Here is a 20,239-nt window from a genome sequence, read left to right on the forward strand (position 1 = left end):
GCTGTGATGATTTGTTGCGCGATACAAGTACTAAAAAAATAAAATATATTTGTCGAATCCAACTCACTTCAGCATCATGTTCTCTCAAAGCCATCTGCTATTGGCTACATTCATCTGGCTGTTCTCTGTCAAAGCATCATACCCTTCCTCGCATTACTTGGTTACCCCTAAAGGTTTGTTCTTCAATTCCAATCCACAATGGAGTCCAGTCTATGACCATGTTAGTTTCTTCATGAATGTCCCTCATACTGCCTCAAATATTGCCAATAGATCCTGTAATTTACAAACTATTTTTCATAGGATGCAATGGTATACATTTCCATTATCCAATCATTGGATGTTGGTGTCGAGGTTAAGTTCCAATATCGTAGTGTCCCTATTTTAGCAACTGCCTAGGCCGTGGGTTCTCTTTTCATATTATAGTGTGGCAAATTGCGTGTAATCGGTTCTTTCACTACCTATATATGGTAGCCAAATTATTGTCAGAAAAGATCTACCCTACGCAAAATGGAGTAAATGCCAGAACTACTACCCCATGTTCTTCCATGTCAACAGGTATTGAATAGGGGACTTTGTGGTGAATTATGCAGCTCCCAAAAGTGACGTAGTACAATTTGCTATTTGCAAATATATCCAGTATTGGGATTGTGGCAATCCAAAATTTTCGAAGTAATGTGCAAAATTATTTTATTTTGCTGACTGATATGAGATCATGTAGGTGCCTAATCCCTTTCTCTTTCCACAGTAACCAATCAATCTCTTTTCCATCAATCAATACTCTGTTGTTCCACCATAATGAATTTAAATGTAAGTCAGCAGAAACCGCAATCAACTTACGCGCTCTTTGCCAAGCGTACTGAGAAGAATACAGTATAGGATTGTTGCCAGGTTTAGTGTTGGTATGGTTAGAGTCGTACTCTGTCAGGCCTCCTGTTGCATTAAGAATGTGTCTTTCTATGTGAACCCACATAGGAGTTCCTCTATGTGGTTTGATCACTGCAGTTGATGCAGCTGGACTGCTATCAAGTAAGACTTCACATGGAGCAGGCGTAATCCAGTGCTTAATTTATTTTAAAAAATAAGTGCCAGGGCTCTCGTCAGGAAGCCACTGCAGCTCACACCACCCTTTTTCATGCAAGCTTTGCCAATGACAATATTAGCACAACTACTGAAAAACACACTCCTACAAGTATGACAATCGTGACTATTCCAGATGCCCAACGCTCTAAGAATGGCTTGGACAGCAGGTATTAGTCCCTTCTAATGTATATTGAATTATTATACTACTGTTGTTGTGCTCATTTCTAAATTAGCCAGACAACACCCTCATGTGGCAGACTATCATAAGTGCAGGTGCAGACAATTAAGGGCTGTTGCCGAGCACCGGAAACCACTGGCTCAAATTAAGCACTGCGTAATACCCAAACGTTGTGTTAATATGTAATACAAGCAGCATATATTTACAATATGTAGATCATTAGTAGACAAACATCACTGTTCAAGGAGAGGATGAATTTGAAAATTCTGTTCTTAAATGTTTTAGAGAAATGTTAATAGATTTCATTGGCAAGAAACCTATATAGCCATGGTCTGGAGTCACAATTTTACAAATATATACCATTCTTCAACATCAGTCCAGTCCAGGTGCTCAGTATTCTCAAGGGGAGAGCTTTAGGTGTCATTATTGCAATTACATTTTTCCATGTTCAAGGGGAGTCGCTGGATTTGCTGGATTCAGTCCTATAATGCATGTATGGATCACTTTCCCCACTCATTCCTGTATTAACATATCGTTCTCATTAGTAGTAAGGTGGGTTTCTTGAAAAAAGGCTAACTGGCTTTTTGGGAACGGAAAAAAGAGAATACTAATCTTCCTCTTTTCATATCATATTAGGCCATTTACATTGAGAGATATTTGTTTAGGGATGTAGGTGCCAATGAATGCATGGGCTCCAGAAATAATAGGAACATTCACAATATATATATGTAATGTGAGGTCTAGTATAAGCAATTAACCTCTGGGGTATGCCTAAGACGGGATATGGAAGGTTTGGGCCTATAAATTACAGAGCTGTTTCATATATTAGTCACCGGAAAGGGTTTCCAACCTAGCTCTCTGCTTTTCGTGTGTCTGTATGGTTGTGATAAGGATTATTGTGAAGAAATACCAAAGCTTCTGAAGTAGAAGTGGTAGGAGAGTGGTGAGTAATCCCCCTATAAGTCTTTCGGGATCTACTCAATGGCCGTCCATGGTATAGCATTTCTACCAGGTTATTTTCAAGCCCAAGTGGAGCTAAAGCCTGTGGAATGAGGATGTAAATATGGCCAAACTAACAGGTCTTCCTTGTCACAAAGCACCATCGGATCGTTATAGTCTGGTTGAGTGCAGTACTCAAATACCGAAGGCTCTACAGGATATATGAACTTTCAAAATAAAGATACCACGTACTACAAGAGGCATATGTTTATAATATTGACCGTTAATATACAAACATCACTGTCAAGCAAGCGAGTAAATTTGGAACTCTGTTCTAAAATGTTGTACATGAGAGTTAATATATTTCATTGATCAGACACCTACACAGGTGCCATACTTCTTGAGTATGCAATAAAAGTTAGTTTACACAATACAAATTAAGGGCTATAAAATAATTTTCAGGACATAAACCTATAAATTTGCTTATTAAATTGTAGAAAGGGATATTGATACACATGCATGGACTTAACATTTGATGACAAAATTCCCTCTAGCAAGAAAGGCGCTCTAGGCATACTGCAAATGTGTTACAAACTCTGTTTGACTCTGTGGAGGCTAGGGGTGGCATGATGAAATGCAGGAGCACATAGCCAAAAATGTTGGTCTGATGCCGACGGGGTATTCGCTGGGATATGTAATATGTGAATGGATATATAGTTTGCCAAATATAGAGTCTTAACATTGAAATCTAATTGATGACAAGTAAGACCAAGATCTTAATTAAACCAAACCCTTAGGATATCAGACTGTAAAACATATTATGAAACACATATTTAAGTAATCCCTTGGGATTCTGCGGTTTGTTCAATGAATATAAACAGTATTTACTAAGGAGAATTAAGCTATCATTTGCTGCCGGCCTATCATTACATCACAAATCTACTGTGGTCCTCTAAACATTAGTCTCTTCAGTCTTCCCAGGTTGGTAACAAAAGGGCTGCATAACGAGGAGAGAGCTATCTATCGGAAACAACTTGACCGCAGTTAAGTAGGTGCATACCGCTAGAAGTCTTCGCTGGAGCAGATACACAAAAAGCCTTACACCACAATTCTCTGGACAACTGACAATAGTACAAAACATAAGACTGTGATGCAAACCCAAGTTTTACACTGTGAGAAAAAAAACTTGTATTTTGTGCAGCTCTACCGACTATTTGATTGTAACTTTGTAAACAATGCATCAGTCAAAACAGTGTGAAAAGAGAGATTGGTTATTATTGTTACACTATTATATTTGCCACTTACCAATGTTAATTTCATCGTCTGTTTCAGCATCGCCAATGCACTCAAACTGAAAATCTTGGAGCGACTGGGAAAATTTCTGTACCGCTACTGAGAGATCTGGAGAAATAAATGGATCTGTGAGAGCATGAAGCCGCATGAACAGTACACATAATACAATTGCAACTTTCTCAGTACTTATTTGGCACATGGAAACATTGATCCCACATATTCAAAGAAATCACAGACTTCTCCTGTAATTACTAAATCAATTCACAGGGTACAACTACTGCTGATCTTTAGTTGCAACTGAAGATCATGCTAAACCTTATTAACTATAACTTGCATTATTCAAGCTAACCTATTCTAACATTATGTAGCTGAAACCTGAAAAGATTCTACCATGTTGCTTGTATTCTATGTAGTCTTAGCAGTTGTTTTTATTCATGTATTGGTTTAGGACATACCATGACGGGCAGTTTAGAGCACAAAAAGTGAACACATTTTGACAAGCAAGCAGATGTTTAAAATATATTTTTTTAAAGACAGGGCTCATTTACAGTATTCTTTTTGGCTCTTTTTGCAAAACATCACAGGATGGCAATGTCAGAATGTTTGGTGGGATAGAGTTCCACATTCTAGGTGTACTTCCTGATGATTGTCATGATTTTTTTGCCTGTTAAAGTTTTGGTGTTTTAAGAAGAAGGCTGCCCATGCTCCAAAGCCATTAGCCACTAGACATGGTTAGTTTCTGGGCAAGGTATTTTGGGGTTTCCAAACACATGCCTGCATGTGATGCAAGGATACTTCAAATATGCTTCTCACGTCTAAAGGTGTCGCATCAGGGAAACCACAATGGGAAATCAAGCTTTCTTGTACTTGGACCAGCTAGGCAGCTGCATGTAGGTCTGTGTTGAGTCGAGAAGATGTCGTTTTGAAATTCTACTCTAGTCTCAACAGTACTAGGGAAAAGATTACTTTTCTAAAATTCAAAGGGTTTGACTTAACGGAAGAGCGTGAGTGGAAAATGTTCCTCCTTTGCCATCGTATCAGTGTGCATTTAAAGAGAAAGGTTTTTGTACATGAAGATTCGGAAGACTCTATGAATGTATTAATGAAAGTGGTTGTTCTATATTCATGTAAGTGTTTGTTCTATGATGAATTATTCGGATCTGGTGAGCAAATCCATACACAGCACACCTTGATCACGAAAGATAAAGATACCTTCTTCCGCAATGCTCAAGTTAATGCCAAACCCTCTCTTAAAGTGCTCTTCAATATCATCAAACAACAAACCTCCAAACCACCCTTATAAAAAACGCTCAGACCTCAAAAGAATGGGTGGCAACTTCACTAACTTCCTTAATGATAAAATTATTAAGATTGAGGTCTCCCTTGAAGATAATAACCAGTAAACCAATGAAGACCTTCCTCTCAAAAAAAGATAACAACACCCCTCTCTCTCCACTGCCTCTCTAGCAACGATCCTTCCACAGGACAACAACAGGTGTAATCAAATCCATGGGCCCCTCACAACTCCTATAAGCTGTAAGGTATTCAACCCACTCTCGGAAACAGACATTTCCGCTCTACTGGCTATGTCCAAACCATTCTCTCACCTGGCGGACTCCCTCTTATCCTCCCTGGCAAAAAAAAACAACCTGACCTTATCCCCATCTGGACTAAGGGCTTGATTTAGATCTTGGCGGAGGGAAACACTCGGTCACAAACATGACGGATATCCCATCCGCCATATTACGATCCCATTATATCCTATGGAGATCGTAATAAATGTGAAGGAGTATCCCCTACGCCAAGATCTAAATCAGTACCTAAGATTACAAACAGCTCCCTAATGACTGGTGTGCTGCCAGTCTGCCTCAAGATTGGTACAGTCACGTTATCGCTTAAAAAACCAGGAGCAGACCCGAACGACCTCAATAATTTCAGACCCGTTTCCAATTTTCCTTCTTAGCCAAAACTCTAGAGACATATGTTCTCTCTAAACTAAACCAACACATTGACAATAACAACCTCCTGGATCCTCATCAATCGAGTTTCAGAAAAGAATGCAGCACATAACAGCTATTCTAAACATAGTAGATGACCTAAATAAATCGCTGGATACAGACCAATGCTGCCTGCTCATACTCCTAGACCGATCGGTGGGCTTCGACACAGTTGACCACAATCTTCTCCTGGATGCCATCCAAAAAAGATCGGCATGGACGGGGTGTTCCTATGCTGGTTCACATCCTTTCTACAAAACCGCTCTCAACTAATAAAAATAAGCAACCTGACCGTTGACACAGCATCAATTACCCAGGGAATGCCCCAATGCTCTGTCCTCTCACCTACACTGTTCAATATCTACATGGAGCCCCTCACCATCCTTCTCACCCTCAAAGAAGTACAATAGTGGATAGCCCACAACTACCTAAAACTCAACCAAGACAAAACAGAACATATTCTAATTTTAAAGACAGAGCAATCCCCTTAGATGTAAGATTGGATAAACTTCAAAGACGCGCTTAACTGCAATATAACCCTAGCTGACTCAGTCAAATCTCTAGGAATCACACGGGACCCCAAATTGATTAAGAAAGATCATATAAAGAACTGTGCGAAGAATGCTTTCTACAACCGGAAACTTCTGAACAAATTTAAAAACGCTTCCTGATGTGAAATGATCTCAAATCCACCACAAAAGCACTGCCCAGATTAGACTACGGGAACGCCACACTTAAAGGCATGGTGAAAGCCCATATAGCACCCCTGAGATCCACTCTCAATGCAGCAGCCAGAATGGTCATTGGAATAAAAAAATATAACCACATCCCTCCTGCCCTGGAAGAACTATATTGGCTCCCAATTGAAGCTCTCTGTACCTTCAGAACTTCTTGTTTAACCCACAAAGCTCTTCATACAGGGATACCAGCATACCTCGCCTCTAAGCTCAAAAGGACAGGCCAGACTAGAAGACTAATAAGCTCAAACACTATCCTTTTTGACCAGTGCCCCAAAAATCTGCAACTCCATTCTAGTACATATCAGGTCAAACCCCTCCTTTTTTAGCTTTAAGAGACAGCTAAAGGATCACTTCCTCAACCAGCATCAAAAGTAGCGGGACCTCCTCCACTCAAAAGACCTATTCCCCTCGTCTGATATTTTCTTCCTAACTCGTGATTATAATCTGATGTGTTTTGTTTTATTCAACTGGTCTGATTAACTGAGTGGTCTGTTAAGAACATCTATTGATGTGATGCGCTCAGATACCTTTGGGTCATGCCAGCGCTATATAAAACTCAGAATATAAATAAATAAATCAGCCACTAGAGGTAATTAGGACTGCAAACTCCACCAGAAAAATATGCAGGAACGTTTATTGGTTCTGGTTCTCCATCCCTTGAAAGGAGAGCCAGACCAGTGTCGGCAGTTTGTAAAGAACTAGTCCATTGGGCTATGATGGCTCAGTTTCGCAGCACATTCAATGCAATAACTTGGGAGCCACAGAGTTGCCAGGTCTTACTTGTGTGTACTAAGTTGATGGCAGCCAGTCCATGCAGATGAAGTATCAGGTGGCAGGAGGCTTCAGTATAGGAACTATACTCTCCCTAGGTAAATGGACCTCTTATAAGCAGTGTGAGGACATGGGTCCCCCTCCCCGAATGATAGCTGATTTATAGAGATAATTATTGAACAGTGGATTGGGCCCTGGTAGGTTTGGGAAGCTTCTTGCCACTGCTTCCAGAGTGTAGCTGTAATGTAGCTGAAAAGGTAGGTTGATCCGAAAATAGAAATGCTTTTTTAAAAGGTGTGTTAAGTGTCATGATAGCTTTATAACTGCTTTGAGATTATGGGCCTGATTTTGAGTTCGGCAGACGGGTTGCTCCGTCACAAATCTGACGGACGTCCCAACCGCCGTATTACAAGAGCATTATATCTAATGTCACTTGGAATATGACGGGTGGGAAATCCGTCACTTTTGTGACCAGGTAACCTGTCTGCAGATCTCTAAATCGAGCCCTATGTTTTTTAATCTTAACTTGAAAAACAAAGTTTTAAGCTGTGTTGAATTTCAAACAAGTTGTGGTAGTGGATAGTCCAGCAGAGAAGCCGGGCCGGGCCTTGACCCCGCAGATTTGTCAAACTATCGTCCAATCTCACTTCTACCAGGTCTCAGTAAGATTGCTGAGAAACATGCTAACCGGCAACTATCACTCTACCTGGAGTCAAATGACCTTTTGCGTCGGACGCAAACGGGTTTTCGGCCGGGTCAGGGAACTGACTCAGCCCTGATTGCCATGGTGGAGGAAGCCAGATGCATCTTGGATTCAGGGGGATCCGCTGCTGTGGTCCTCCTGGATCTAAGCGCTGCATTTGACACGGTGGATCATGGGATCCTGATCCACCGTCTGGCCAAGATAGGAGTGAGGGACGTAGCACTCAAATGGTTTACATCCTTCTTGAGTGGGCGGGAATACCAGGTCTGTGAAGGCAATACTAGATCTTTGCCTATCCCCCTTCAGTGTGGAGTTCCGCAGGGCTCATCACTGAGCCCTACGCTTTTCAACGTTTACATGGCCCCGCTGGAGGAGGTGGTTTCACCCTTCGGGGTGAAAATAGTGACCTATGCAGATGACACCCAACTGATCGTCTCACTGTCGCTCCTAGAAAGCCATGGGGAAAAGTTTGCCTCTTGTCTTTCTGGCATCATGTCTTGGATGTCAGACTCTCGTCTCAAACTTAATGGCACCAAGACGGAGCTGATGCTCCTTGGCAACATGTACACCTCGCTCCCAAAACCTATGTGGCCCCCCTGCCTGGGTGCCCCCCCTGACCCAAAGGATGTTATAAAAAGTTTGGGGGTCTGGCTGGAACCGGATTTGTCAATGGGAACACAGGCCAAGAGAGTTGCAGGGACTTGTTATGGCTTGCTCCGGTCAGTGCAGAAAATTCTTCCGCTTCTTCCACCCAACTCAAGGAAGCTCCTGGTGCAGGGCCTGATCCTTTCCAGGCTCGATTATAGTAACGCCTTATTTCTTGCTGCACCAGAATCGACCCTCAACACGCTTCAGAGAGCGCAGAATGCGGCCGCTAGGCTACTCACCGGAACTCCAAAAAGAGCTTCGGCCAAACACGCCCTTAAGGCCCTTCATTGGTTGCCGATTCGGGCAAGAGTGAAGTTCAAATCCCTGTGCATAGTGTTCAGATCACTTCAGGGCTCGGGCCTACCCATCTTGGAGGACCTGATCCGCCCCTACAAGCCGCCACGCTCCCTTCGCTCTGATCACGGTAATTTGGTGGCAATTCCCAGAGCGAAGAAAGCAAGGTCCGGCGGCCGTCGGTTCTCCATAAACGCTGGGCAGTTGTGGAATGCCCTTCCTGTTGAGCTCCGCAAGGAGGCCAGCCTTGGGAAATTCCACAAGGCCTTGAAAACCCACCTCTTCCCTCTTGACACCTAATTTTCCTGGTGCACACGGCTGTGGTTTTGTGTTTCATTTTAGCGCTGGGACGCTCTAGGGCAGCCATGCGCTCTATAAATACATTTTCATTTCATTTCATTTCATTTCAGAAGAAACCTACAACTGTAGCTGTGATCAACTGATTTCTAATCTTACGCCATAGTTTTAATCATGGCTGTGGAGCTGAGGTGCAAGAGCCAAAAGACTTCCAATGCCAAATTGTTAGGTCAGGTTCCTTACTAAAAACATGTAGCTTATTCTTAAACACACAACATTTTAACTGCTTATATCACAAAAGCTACTACAATAAGACAGGCCATGGTTGAGACAGTCAAGAAAGGAATTCTGTTAAAAACCTGTTATTTAATATTGTGCTTGAAATTTTAATTGAAGGCCATTAGCAAACAAATCCAAACAAAGCATGCTCTTCATAAAATATGACACTTTGCTTGCAACTGTTATCACTTTTAAATCCAAATGCAATTTTAAAAATGATAGCACTATCATGGAACTAGACCACAATCGTAGAGTTGTAGCATATTCTTGAGAAGTAAGATTTTAAAATAGATGTGTATTTTTAGCTTAACCTAAGATTTCCCATCAGTAGGACATTTCCTATCAAATGAGGTACTGCGCCTATTTTTAGCAATAGAAAAATATCTTGCAGAATATCTTCAAGTAACTTACAGGCAAAGACCCAACCCTACTTAAAAATTAAAATTATATTTTTTCCAAAAAGTGAGGGTTTGCAGAAAGGCGCTAAAGATGATGTAAACCATTCGATTCCTTATTTGTGAAACTTGTTAATTCTTCATGTGAATACTTCAGTACCAGGAAGCGCCCAAACATTTTAGAAGAACATTCACATACTTGTCACATTTGGCTCATTGAAGGGGTTAGCCAACGGACTGCTAGAGAAGGTAATAAAGGCATCCGAAATATGTGGAGTACCCAGGATGAGAATATGTCAGCCAATAGAAGAGAGCAATATAGCAGGATAAAACATGAATAATATACTATGAAATATGAAGAATTGTAGTGAGAGGATTCGGATGAAGACACACTACTGAGAGATAACAAAACCACATGAAAATCAAAGAGTGCAATTCAGAAAAGCACAGAAAAAAGTCAGATCTTTACTCCATAAGACTTACACCTACATTTGGAATAAACGTCTATCGGGTATTGAATTCAGAAAGATTTCTTGTCTACTCCAGAACACCTTAGGATGTCAAAGATATCCAGGTTCACTCAAACAAGCATATTCATTTAGGAGTATCGAATGAGGGGTAAACCTCTGCATGGTGAAAGTAATTGAGAAGAGGATTTGAGCAAATAAACACTGTTTCTATTCCACTGGGAACATCAAGCAAGTTTCTTTACACGTCGTGAAACAAAATCCACCCTAGTCAATGTGTGTGAGGATTGTCTTGAATCTGCAGAAGAGGCTTTCAGTAAACTGATTGTTCTAGATTTCTCAGTTTCATTTCATTCTGTAGATTATACAATGTTTTGTTGCTGTCTCCAGTCCAAGGCCAATGTGGCTTCAATCCTTTCCAACCAACGGCAGCCAAAGAGTGAGACTAAGCAACGTGTCCTCCCACCCTAACTCTGTCACCTAAGGAGTCTTAGAGGGCTCATTCCTCCTCTTTATCACCGGCATCAAATCGTTCATGAGCCTTCTTCGTGCTCAAACCTTCAATTTCAACTCCTCCATGAAATACACTGAAATGTACCACTATGTTAATCACAGCAGTATTCCTGCAAGTGGCGTCATACAGATCCATGGCTAACTTGCTCTACCACGGAAGTGGCGGAGTGCATATATGTGCTAGTCCTGTTTCCAGATTGACTATTTAGGCACCGTTGGACACAGACCACAAAACAGCTGCCGGTACCAGTGTGCAGATTTATTTTTTTATATTGAGGAATTTTCAGCTAGATAAGAGAGTCCATAAAAAAGAGTATTACCAAAGGTAAGTACATTTTGCTTCTGATGGGTGCTTCTAACTGCAGATTCCTCATCTATAGGATATATAAATGCAAAGCAGAGGCTCTGTAGAGTGGGCTCAGACAAGTGCTTAATTTGAGCCCGTGGTTTCCGGTGCTCAGCACCGGCACTTAATTGTCAGCACCGGCTTTAGTGACAGTCCACCACGTGGAGGCACTCTCTGTCTACTTTTGAGATGAGACAACACAGTGTTTAAAAAGTCAATATACATTAATAAAAGGATAATACCTGCTACTCATGCCATTAATATAGCTTTGGGTGGCCTGGAACAATAAATTGTCACACTTGAAGGACAACGATGGCTAGTAGCTGCATTGGGACATTACGTGATGCGGAGTACAGTGGGCACCCGAGAAGGCCCCTGGCACTTATCTTTCTCCAATTTAAGCACTGGTTCAGAACAAAAGGTCTTGCAGCATCGAACAGGCAAAATGTCCTTTCGTCAGATTTGACTGTCAAGGCAGTAGTGCTTCTGGAACATGTGCACTGACACATGCAACCTCAGTGGTAGGCGCCATGGCCCTGGAGGAATGGTACCTCAGCCCCTCAGTCCTTCTGCTTGTTGGCCAATGCATAGCAGATCCTAATAAAGAAGAATATCCACCTCAACAGAGTAGTTTTCTGCATAACCTTACCTTTCTTAGCCTTGAAAAACTTCAAAAAAGCTGAAAGTCCATCTGATGGTCTTTAGTGCAATCAAAGTAAAAGCTCAAGGCCCTGGGTTCTGGTCAATGGAGTCTCGCCTGCTCTTTTGAGGGGTTAGTTGGGGAAAAGTAATGTTGATAGGATGATAACTTGCCCAACATAAAAAGACATCATGACTTTAGGAAAAACGGTCCGCAACAGTAGCTTATCTGGAATCAAGGAAGCGTCGCGTGCTGCACTGAGAGATTCTGGAGCTCACTCATGCGGCTAGCTGAAGTGATCGCAATGAGGGAGATGGTTTTGAGAGTCAGAAAACATAGCAAGCGGATGTGAATTGGCTCAAAAAGAGTACAGATGAGGAATGGCTGGATCAAATTTAGATCCCACTGTGACATCACAAACCATTGGGAGATAGCATGTGCATCAAACCTTTAATGGACGGCATCCCAATAGGGGATGTAAACAAGAACGGTTGGTTTGGAAAATGTAAAAAGTCTGAAAGGGCTGACAAATAACTTTTAATTTTCCCACTGTAAGACCTTGTTGGGCCAAACACAAAACAAATAACAAAATATCCAACATTTTGGATTGTAGGGAGTCTGTATTGCAGACTCCACACCAGGCTACAAATTTGCCTCAGCATCCTGCATAAATAAAAAAAATTGCAAGATGCCTGGCAGCACTGATGATATCCAGAATCCCGGTAGGTAAATCAAATGCAACCAACTGCCGCCTCTCAATCTCCACGCCTCTCAATCTCCACACATGGAGGTGTAAATTGTGCAGGCTTGAGTTCAAATCCCTGCCCTGCTGCTGCTGTGACAGAAGATGCTCCTGAATCAGTAACCTGATTGGATGACAAGTGCTTGTGCCCAGAAGTTCCAGGTACCACATGCTCCTGGTCCAATCCAGAGCCAGTAGGATGACTTGTGCCCAGTCTTTCCTGATTTTGTTCAGAACTCTGAGCAGGAGAGGCAGTGGCGGCAATGGCATACAGGTGTCCTGCACTCCCATTTAACCTGAATGTGTCTCCCACGGAAAGAGCTCTTGGGAACTCTAATTCGCAGAACGTTTGCCCCTGCACGTTCTCAGTATTTGTGAAAAGATCTAACCACAGCTATCCTTACCGCTGAAAGACATTCTACACCACCTTAGGACCATAATTTGCGATCCACCAGTGTCGCCAGCTGAACTTACCTGCCCTGGCATTTAAAGACCCCGCCAGGTGGTTCACGATCATGGAGATGCCCTGATACTCCATTGGTGCAACGCTGACTGGAACAGGACCCAGGACACCACTCTGCCCTGCTTGTTGCACTACCATATTTTATAGATGTTGTCTGTGACACTGTGCACTGGCTTTAATATATGGTAGAAAGGCCATCAATGCCAGAGAGATGGCCTGCAACTACAACACATTCATGTGGAGATGGGTATCCACTAGAGACCAGAGACTCTTGATCACCAGCCCACCCAGATGGCCACATTAGCCCAGCAGAGACGCATCAGTCACCACTGCAAGCTCCTTGAGGGGAAAGGACAGTGGTCTGTTAGTGGTCAGGTTGTGGTCTAGCAGCCACCGCTGTAGATCTCATGCAGTATCTTCTCAAACCTGAATGACAGCCAACAAGTTTCTTTGGTGTTGGGCCCACTGAAACTTCTAAACCCACTGTATATGCTGCATATGCCATCTGGCAAAGTGGACAATCTATATACATGAGGTCAGCAGGCCAAGAAGCCTCAGAGCTGCTCTTATTGAGATCCAGGAAAAAGGCTGAAACATCAGGATCTTAGCTCGAATGTTCTGGATTCATTGTGCCGGTGGAAAGGCTCTGGACGAACCTGTGTCCAGAATGGCTCCACTAACGGGAAATCTCTGGGAAGGAGTTATGTTATGTTATGTTATTACGAGCTTGTAGAGCGCGTTATCACCCAGGGGTATCTAAGCGCTCAGGAGTCAGGAATGCTTTTAACCGACCTTGAACTGCAGGTAATGCAGGTAATGGATGTGGGTTTGCAGAACGGGCACATGGTCTGCAGAATAGACAGACACAACTTGGACCAGTGTGAGCATTTGGATTTGTCTTTTTGTAGGGAAACATTAAGAAGGAGATGATCCAAATTAGGACAAAAGCCTCCATCCAACTTTGGCAGGAGGAAATAGCTGGACTAACAACATATCCCTCCTTCCAAAGCCAGTATGCTTGCAAAGGGCCCCTTTGGAAAGTACAGCCTTGTACTTGTAGCAATATAATAGGAGCTCCTCTGAAAGCTGCTCTGACGTGTGAGAAAGCAGAGGTGGGTCGGAAAGGAATAGAAGGGCATGGCCCTGCTGCATGATCTGGAGGAACCATCTGTCGATGTGGTGGTTTGCCACACTGAATGAAAATAGCTAATCCTGCCACCCCCATGGTGGTTGTGTCCTGCTAAGGGCAAACTAACATGTCTTGTAGACTGATGCCACACGGGGATGAACGTTGGGTGACCTGCATGATGTCTGCTTGATCCTTGTCCTCGGCCACTGGCTTAACTGCTATGGTTGCGGCAGGACCAAGTGGTGTCTGTATGCCACACCTTTGGAGTGACCTCGGAAGGTTTGGGTTGCTGAGGAAACTGGCAGGCAGGAGTTGTAAGGCTCTGTGGCTTTACTTTCTTTATAACATTTGAGATTATCCCGAGTCCAAGATCACCTGTTGTTTTTGAACAACATACAGAAAAATGTATGGATTTTTGTTACCCGTGCATTGTATTTTAAAATAATGAACATGCAAAACTAGCCTGCCTCTAGGAACATAAAAACTTTTTTACACTCTCCAAGCCCTCAGTGACCAGATCTTTGGTTTCAGTATATTGGACTTTATGACTCACTGGTGTCAAGGCACTCTTTTTTCACGATCAAGGCAATGAATAGCCAAAACAAATTGTCCTTGGCATCATGAATAAACATCAGAACTACCACAGAGAAGCGCCTTGCTATGTATGATTTCTTTTGAACAGCAGATTGACGGGCTCCACAACAAGTTTAATGGCACCAGTGCCATAAGAGTAGATTGTAGGTTGGCTTATCCAGTGGAGGTGATTACTGACATATATACATTCCATGGTTTAAGGACCTACCCCCGGCACTCTTTCCTAAGCATTGATACCTGATAACAATGAGTCATCTGGAAACCTTACAGCTGTGTGTCTCTGCATCTGAGCAGCAGTTTGTTAGAATTATCCTTCTGGCCTCTTAAAAAATTATTTTGGTGCTGCTCAACCTAGCTACAGTTATATGTAAATGTCAGTCAAACTGTATTTCTAGAAATAATTATAGGAATTATCTGCCAGTCTCAGTATTTAAAGCACTTTTGAACTGCCTTTTAACATATAAATATAATTTGCGAATCTTAAATGTAGTTCACTGCATTAAATATTATTTGTGCCCTGTATAGGAGGCTGTGATTTCCTCAGCCAATCAGATCAGAATGCCTGGAGTATTGGCACAACAGCATTATTCAATGAGAGCGAGAAGCAAAGGCATGGTCAAGACCGACTGTGGGACTGGGTGTCAAGTTGGATTAGGGAAATGGGCGCTAAGAGCTTTTTTCCTTCATCCCGTCAGGTGTTAACGGTAGTTAATTACCCTTTGCTATAATAATGCAACTTTGGCCTGGACCCAAATTGGTGGAACAGGCAATTAACAGCAGTTAGTACCCTATCCAGCGGTCAATAATGCTTCAGTAGCATGAAGGTATATGGATGAAATAACCAGCCATAACAGCAATAGCAGGAACACAGTTATGAACATGTATTTCCACTGAACAAATGTTTACATCATTAATGGAGGAATACCCACCACTTTGGTTAATTTTGTAAATACTGCATCTAGTGCACTGACAAGAACAGTACACAACAGCACTCTTTATATTTTAAAAAGTGATTTTTCATCGTCTGTTGATCAGACCTCATAAACAGTGTGGCTCGACAGAGCCCACATCAGGAATGGCAATCTTGTGATGTGGAGTCTTTCTCAAATGCAGTCTGAGACTGAGCCGAGGTTCTCCTGGCAGGAAAACAATGCTTTCCTCCATCAGCCATGTAGCGACCCATCTGCAATAACAATAATTATCCACTAGAAAGACCCGCCTCAGACAGACACTATACACATGAAACTCAAGCGGATTAGAACGATGGCAGTCCGGATTAAGGCTTGCAGTCCTTTGCCAATTTAAAGATCCCAAGCCATGAGCTTTGTAAACCCACAGGAACTTCATTTTTTATCTCTGCCACGTTTTCGAAGAACTTTAAAACCTGCAGTATTTTTAAGGGATGTTCTATCTTTGTTTAAAATTGGCCAAAAATGTCACATTTTAACATGTTAACATATTTTTGATAAATTTGATACTCTACCCACCTCAAAATGTACTTAAATAATGTAGGTTTTGTGTAGGAGAACGTTAAGAATATTTTTTTTATAAAAGAAGTACATAAAAATAAGTATAGTCATTGATAACAACAGAATATAATCAACAGTGACCCCGTTTGTATAGTAAGGTGCAGTAGTCAAAGGGGACATCAAATCCTATAGTGGCAACTCAATTTCACACCAGCAGGGGCGCCAGAAACATGATCCTCCAACCTCTGGTGAAAGAAAACAGACATACATTGCACTTGAAATCTCACCCGCACCCAATGGACAGACTGTTGACTGAATGCCAGTAAATGCTCTCATCCCTTTCAGGCGCCTCGCCTAGTAAGACATAACTGTGGAATCTGATTAGTTTGCAAAGCAAGCAACGAAATGAAACTGTATGCACCCTAAAGCACCAACAAAGATATTCTTCCACATCAGCAGAAAATTCGGTAGTGTCACAAGTGAGCTCACAGCTTGAGAAGATCCACAACTGTGGGGTGGACAACAACACCTAGACAAACCAGCCATCTCTATAAAAAATAAAGAATATTTTGTAAACACCATTTGTCCACTTCTTCATAACAAGGATGCATGTAGAAACTGGCCAGTTCATAGTGCAGCAATACATCGTCTTAATTATGCATGAGCACTCAGAAACCCACACATGCAGCCAAAGGCTGTAGCAGCATCAACAAGCCCACCATGCAAAACTGAGCTATAACTGGGCATATGAGGCCACACCTACCCACATGACTGAGGTGACACATTTTGTTTAAAAAGGGCAGGCATACTGCTGATGGACAGTACTGCCGCTTTCCATTAGTGCAGTTAAAGGTGTAAAGTACTGCGCCACAAATCAGATTACCTATACCTTTTTGTGAGAAACACCGAAACCTATGAGAGGGCATAAGGGGCATGTACAATGGCAGAACCTCTCAGCACAAGAGCTACACTTTTTAGTGGGACTACATCAAAACGTTTTGGCAGGGCAGCTTTACATTGTAGAGGGCAAATATCAACACTTCAAGACTGGGCAGCTATTCTTTTTAGTAGAAACATAATGGCTCTTATCAGCACAGTAGCCATACAAGTAATGGGCACCAATCACTCTGCAGGGCATCCACGCTTCTAGTTGCACAGTACCGGCACTTCTAGGTAAGTGTTTGCACCTCTAAGCAGGGCAGCTGTGCCAGTAATTGACACCCACATCTCTATCCAGGACTAAACAACACACCAAACATGTTTTGGCATGAACACAATACTAGGGATTTATGATGAGAAACATGTCACCAGGGCCAGATTTGAAAAAAATAGCCCAACACAGCACACCAACTAAAGGTGCTGCACTGTGTTGTGAGAGGAAGTGAGAGCAATATTAACCATCGCCCTCTCAAAGACAGCCTAGCGGCATGCACACACCTTAAAGCCATAGTGTAACGGTGTGTTCGCATTGACTAGCATAGGGTTTGTACAGGATGGGCGTACTTCCATGCAAAATCCAAAGCTTTGACAATTTTAACATTTCCCACATTGGATATGTGTTATACGATGCAACACGCATACAAAGTTTGAAATGTTTGGAGAAATGACAACATTTATCCAATTTTGAACCTGCCTCAAGAAGGTATTTTTGTGCAAAGCTAGATATGACAATCTTTGTAGATCTGGCACTGCATCAAAATTATGGGTGGTAGCACTTGAAAGCCTCCTTGATGCAAGGTAGCAGAAAGCAGCTCAAAACACTATTTGCACAACAAAAAGGGCAACTTTCCATTACAAAAACAGATTTTCAGCACTAGTTTTGCTGCAGGGAAGGGCAGAATTAAAACACACTGGTTGTCCTCTAAAAACCCTGGTGCTGTCGCCAGTGGAACAAAACATTATAAAATGGGCGGTTGCCTAAGCAAGAAGAATGAAAGAAGTCAGAATGGATGGAAAGTTAGATGGAGATCTGGAGGACTGGACATAAATGATAAATTCACTAAATGTGACTTGACAAGGTGACTTGACAAGGTGCAATGTAAATGAGACTGCAACACACATGTTATTTGGAGAACTTAGAGGAGTCAGGGGGAGTGCCTGGGCAGCATGTTATGCACCTTATGCTTCATCTGACTAAAATGATGACGGAATCTCCATTGTGCTTGACATATTTGCTTATGTTGTGTTTCTTTTTGGACCATTCTCCATGAAACATCACACAATATATTCTGGGGACCTGTTGTGCAAGGTAATGCGGGGGAGGCGGGAGCAGAGTTGGGTTGAATTTGAGTGATGCTGAATTGCTGAATCATCACTGTTGATAAACAAGCATTTGCAATGCAATAGGTCTCGCATTAGGAAAGTTTGAGCTATTGATATTGTAAATATTTTTTTTTATTTATAGGTGGGTTTTGAAAATAGTGAAATTAATAGCTTTGTCATTTACAATGCCAATAGTTATAACTTTCGCAAATGTCACATCTATAGCATGTGTAATGCAATATGTGTTGTATTTACGTGACTTAGATGTATTGATATTACAAATAACAATGGCTTTTATTTTTTTTAAATAATTAATCTTCAAATAAAAGTTATTGTAATTTATAATGGCAATAGCGTAAACTTTTGTAAATTACTTTTGTGAAGATTATGTTCAGTGTATTTTATTGTGACGAAAATCCAAGAACAGAAGTGAAATATTAACATCTTCTTGTGACATTTGTAATAAAGCTTGAAACATTAAGAGAACATATTTGAAGCAGTTGTTGTTGAATGGTTACACAGATTGATGCTGTTGTGGCGCTGAGTGATGTTGTGGTGGTGACGAGTGATGCTGTGACGTTCAGTCATACTGTGGTAGCGCATAGTGATGTTGTGGTGCCCCTGAGTGATGCTGTGGTAGTGCGATAGATAGATAGAGAGGGCGATCGATAGATAGAGTGAGGGCAATAGATAGATAGAGTGAGGGCGATAGGTAGATAGACAGATAGATAGAGTGAGGGCGATAGATAGATAGATAGATAGATAGATAGATAGATAGATAGATAGATAGATAGATAGATAGATAGATAGATAGATAGATAGATAGATAGATAGATAGATAGATAGATAGATAGATAGATAGATAGAGTGAGGGGCGATAGATAGAGTGAGGGCGATAGATAGATAGATTGATAGAGTGAGGGGCGATAGATAGAGTGAGGGCTATAGATAGAGTGAGGACGATTGATAGATAGATAGAGTGAGGGTGATAGAGTGAGGGCAATAGATAGATTGATGGACTGAGGGGCGATAGATAGATAGAGTGAGGGCGATAGATTGAATGAGGTCGATAGATAGATAGATAGAGTGAAGGAGATAGCTAGATAGCTAGATAGCTAGATAGATAGATAGATAGATAGATAGATAGATAGATAGATAGATAGATAGATAGATAGATAGATAGATAGATAGATAGATAGATAGATAGATAGATAAATTATGTGGCGTGTAATTATGTGGCACTGAGTGGTATTTGGAGTATATGTTGCATTGTGTGCAGTGTAAATATGTAGCATATAGTTATGTGGCACTGAGTGGTATTTGGAGTGTATGTTGCATTGAGTGCAGTGTAATTATGTGGCGTGTAATTATGTGGCACTGAGTGCTATTTGGAGTGTATGTTGCGTTGAGCGCAGTGTAATTATGTAGCACATAAATATGTGTCACTGAGGAGTGTATGTTGTATTCAGTAGAGTGTAATAGTGTGGCGTGTAAATATGTTCCAATGAGTGGTATTGTTTGGAGTGTATGTTGCATTGTAATTATGTAGCATATAATTATGTGGCACTGAGTGGTATTTGGAGTGTATGTTGCATTGAGCGCAGTGTAAATATGTAGCATATAATTATGTGGCACTGAGTGGTATTTGGAGTGTATGTTGCATTGAGCGCAGTGTAATTATGTGGCGTGTAATTATGTGGCACTGATTGGTATTTGGAGTGTATGTTGCGTTGAGTGCAGTGTAATTATGTAGCATATAATTATGTGGCACTGAGTGGTATTGTGTGGAGTGTATGTTGTATTCAGTAGAGTGTAATTGTGTGGCATGTAATTATGTGGCACTGAGTGGTATTTGGAGTGTATGTTGCTTTGAGTGCAGTGTAATTACGTGGCATGTAATTATGTGGCACTGAGTGGTATTTGAACTGTATGTTGCATTGAGTGCAGTGTAATTATGTGGCGTTTAACTATGTGGCACTGAGTGGTATTTGGAGTGTATG

At 41.7% G+C, this 20,239-nt stretch overlaps 1 protein-coding gene across 2 annotated transcripts in view; it reads right to left on the reverse strand.

Moving 5' to 3' along the window:
• ARHGAP42 (Rho GTPase activating protein 42) overlaps positions 1–20,239 on the reverse strand; it is a 664,758-nt gene that overhangs the window by 423,283 nt on the left and 221,236 nt on the right. For both annotated transcript variants that reach the window (XM_086935288.1, XM_086935287.1), the window contains exon 2: positions 3,503–3,598. In XM_086935288.1, the coding sequence (XP_086791414.1) occupies positions 3,503–3,598 (96 nt within the window). The remainder of the gene's footprint in view (positions 1–3,502; positions 3,599–20,239) is intronic.

Source organism: Lissotriton vulgaris, chromosome 8 (assembly GCF_964263255.1).
Source record: "Lissotriton vulgaris chromosome 8, aLisVul1.2, whole genome shotgun sequence".
NCBI lineage: Eukaryota > Metazoa > Chordata > Amphibia > Caudata > Salamandridae > Lissotriton > Lissotriton vulgaris.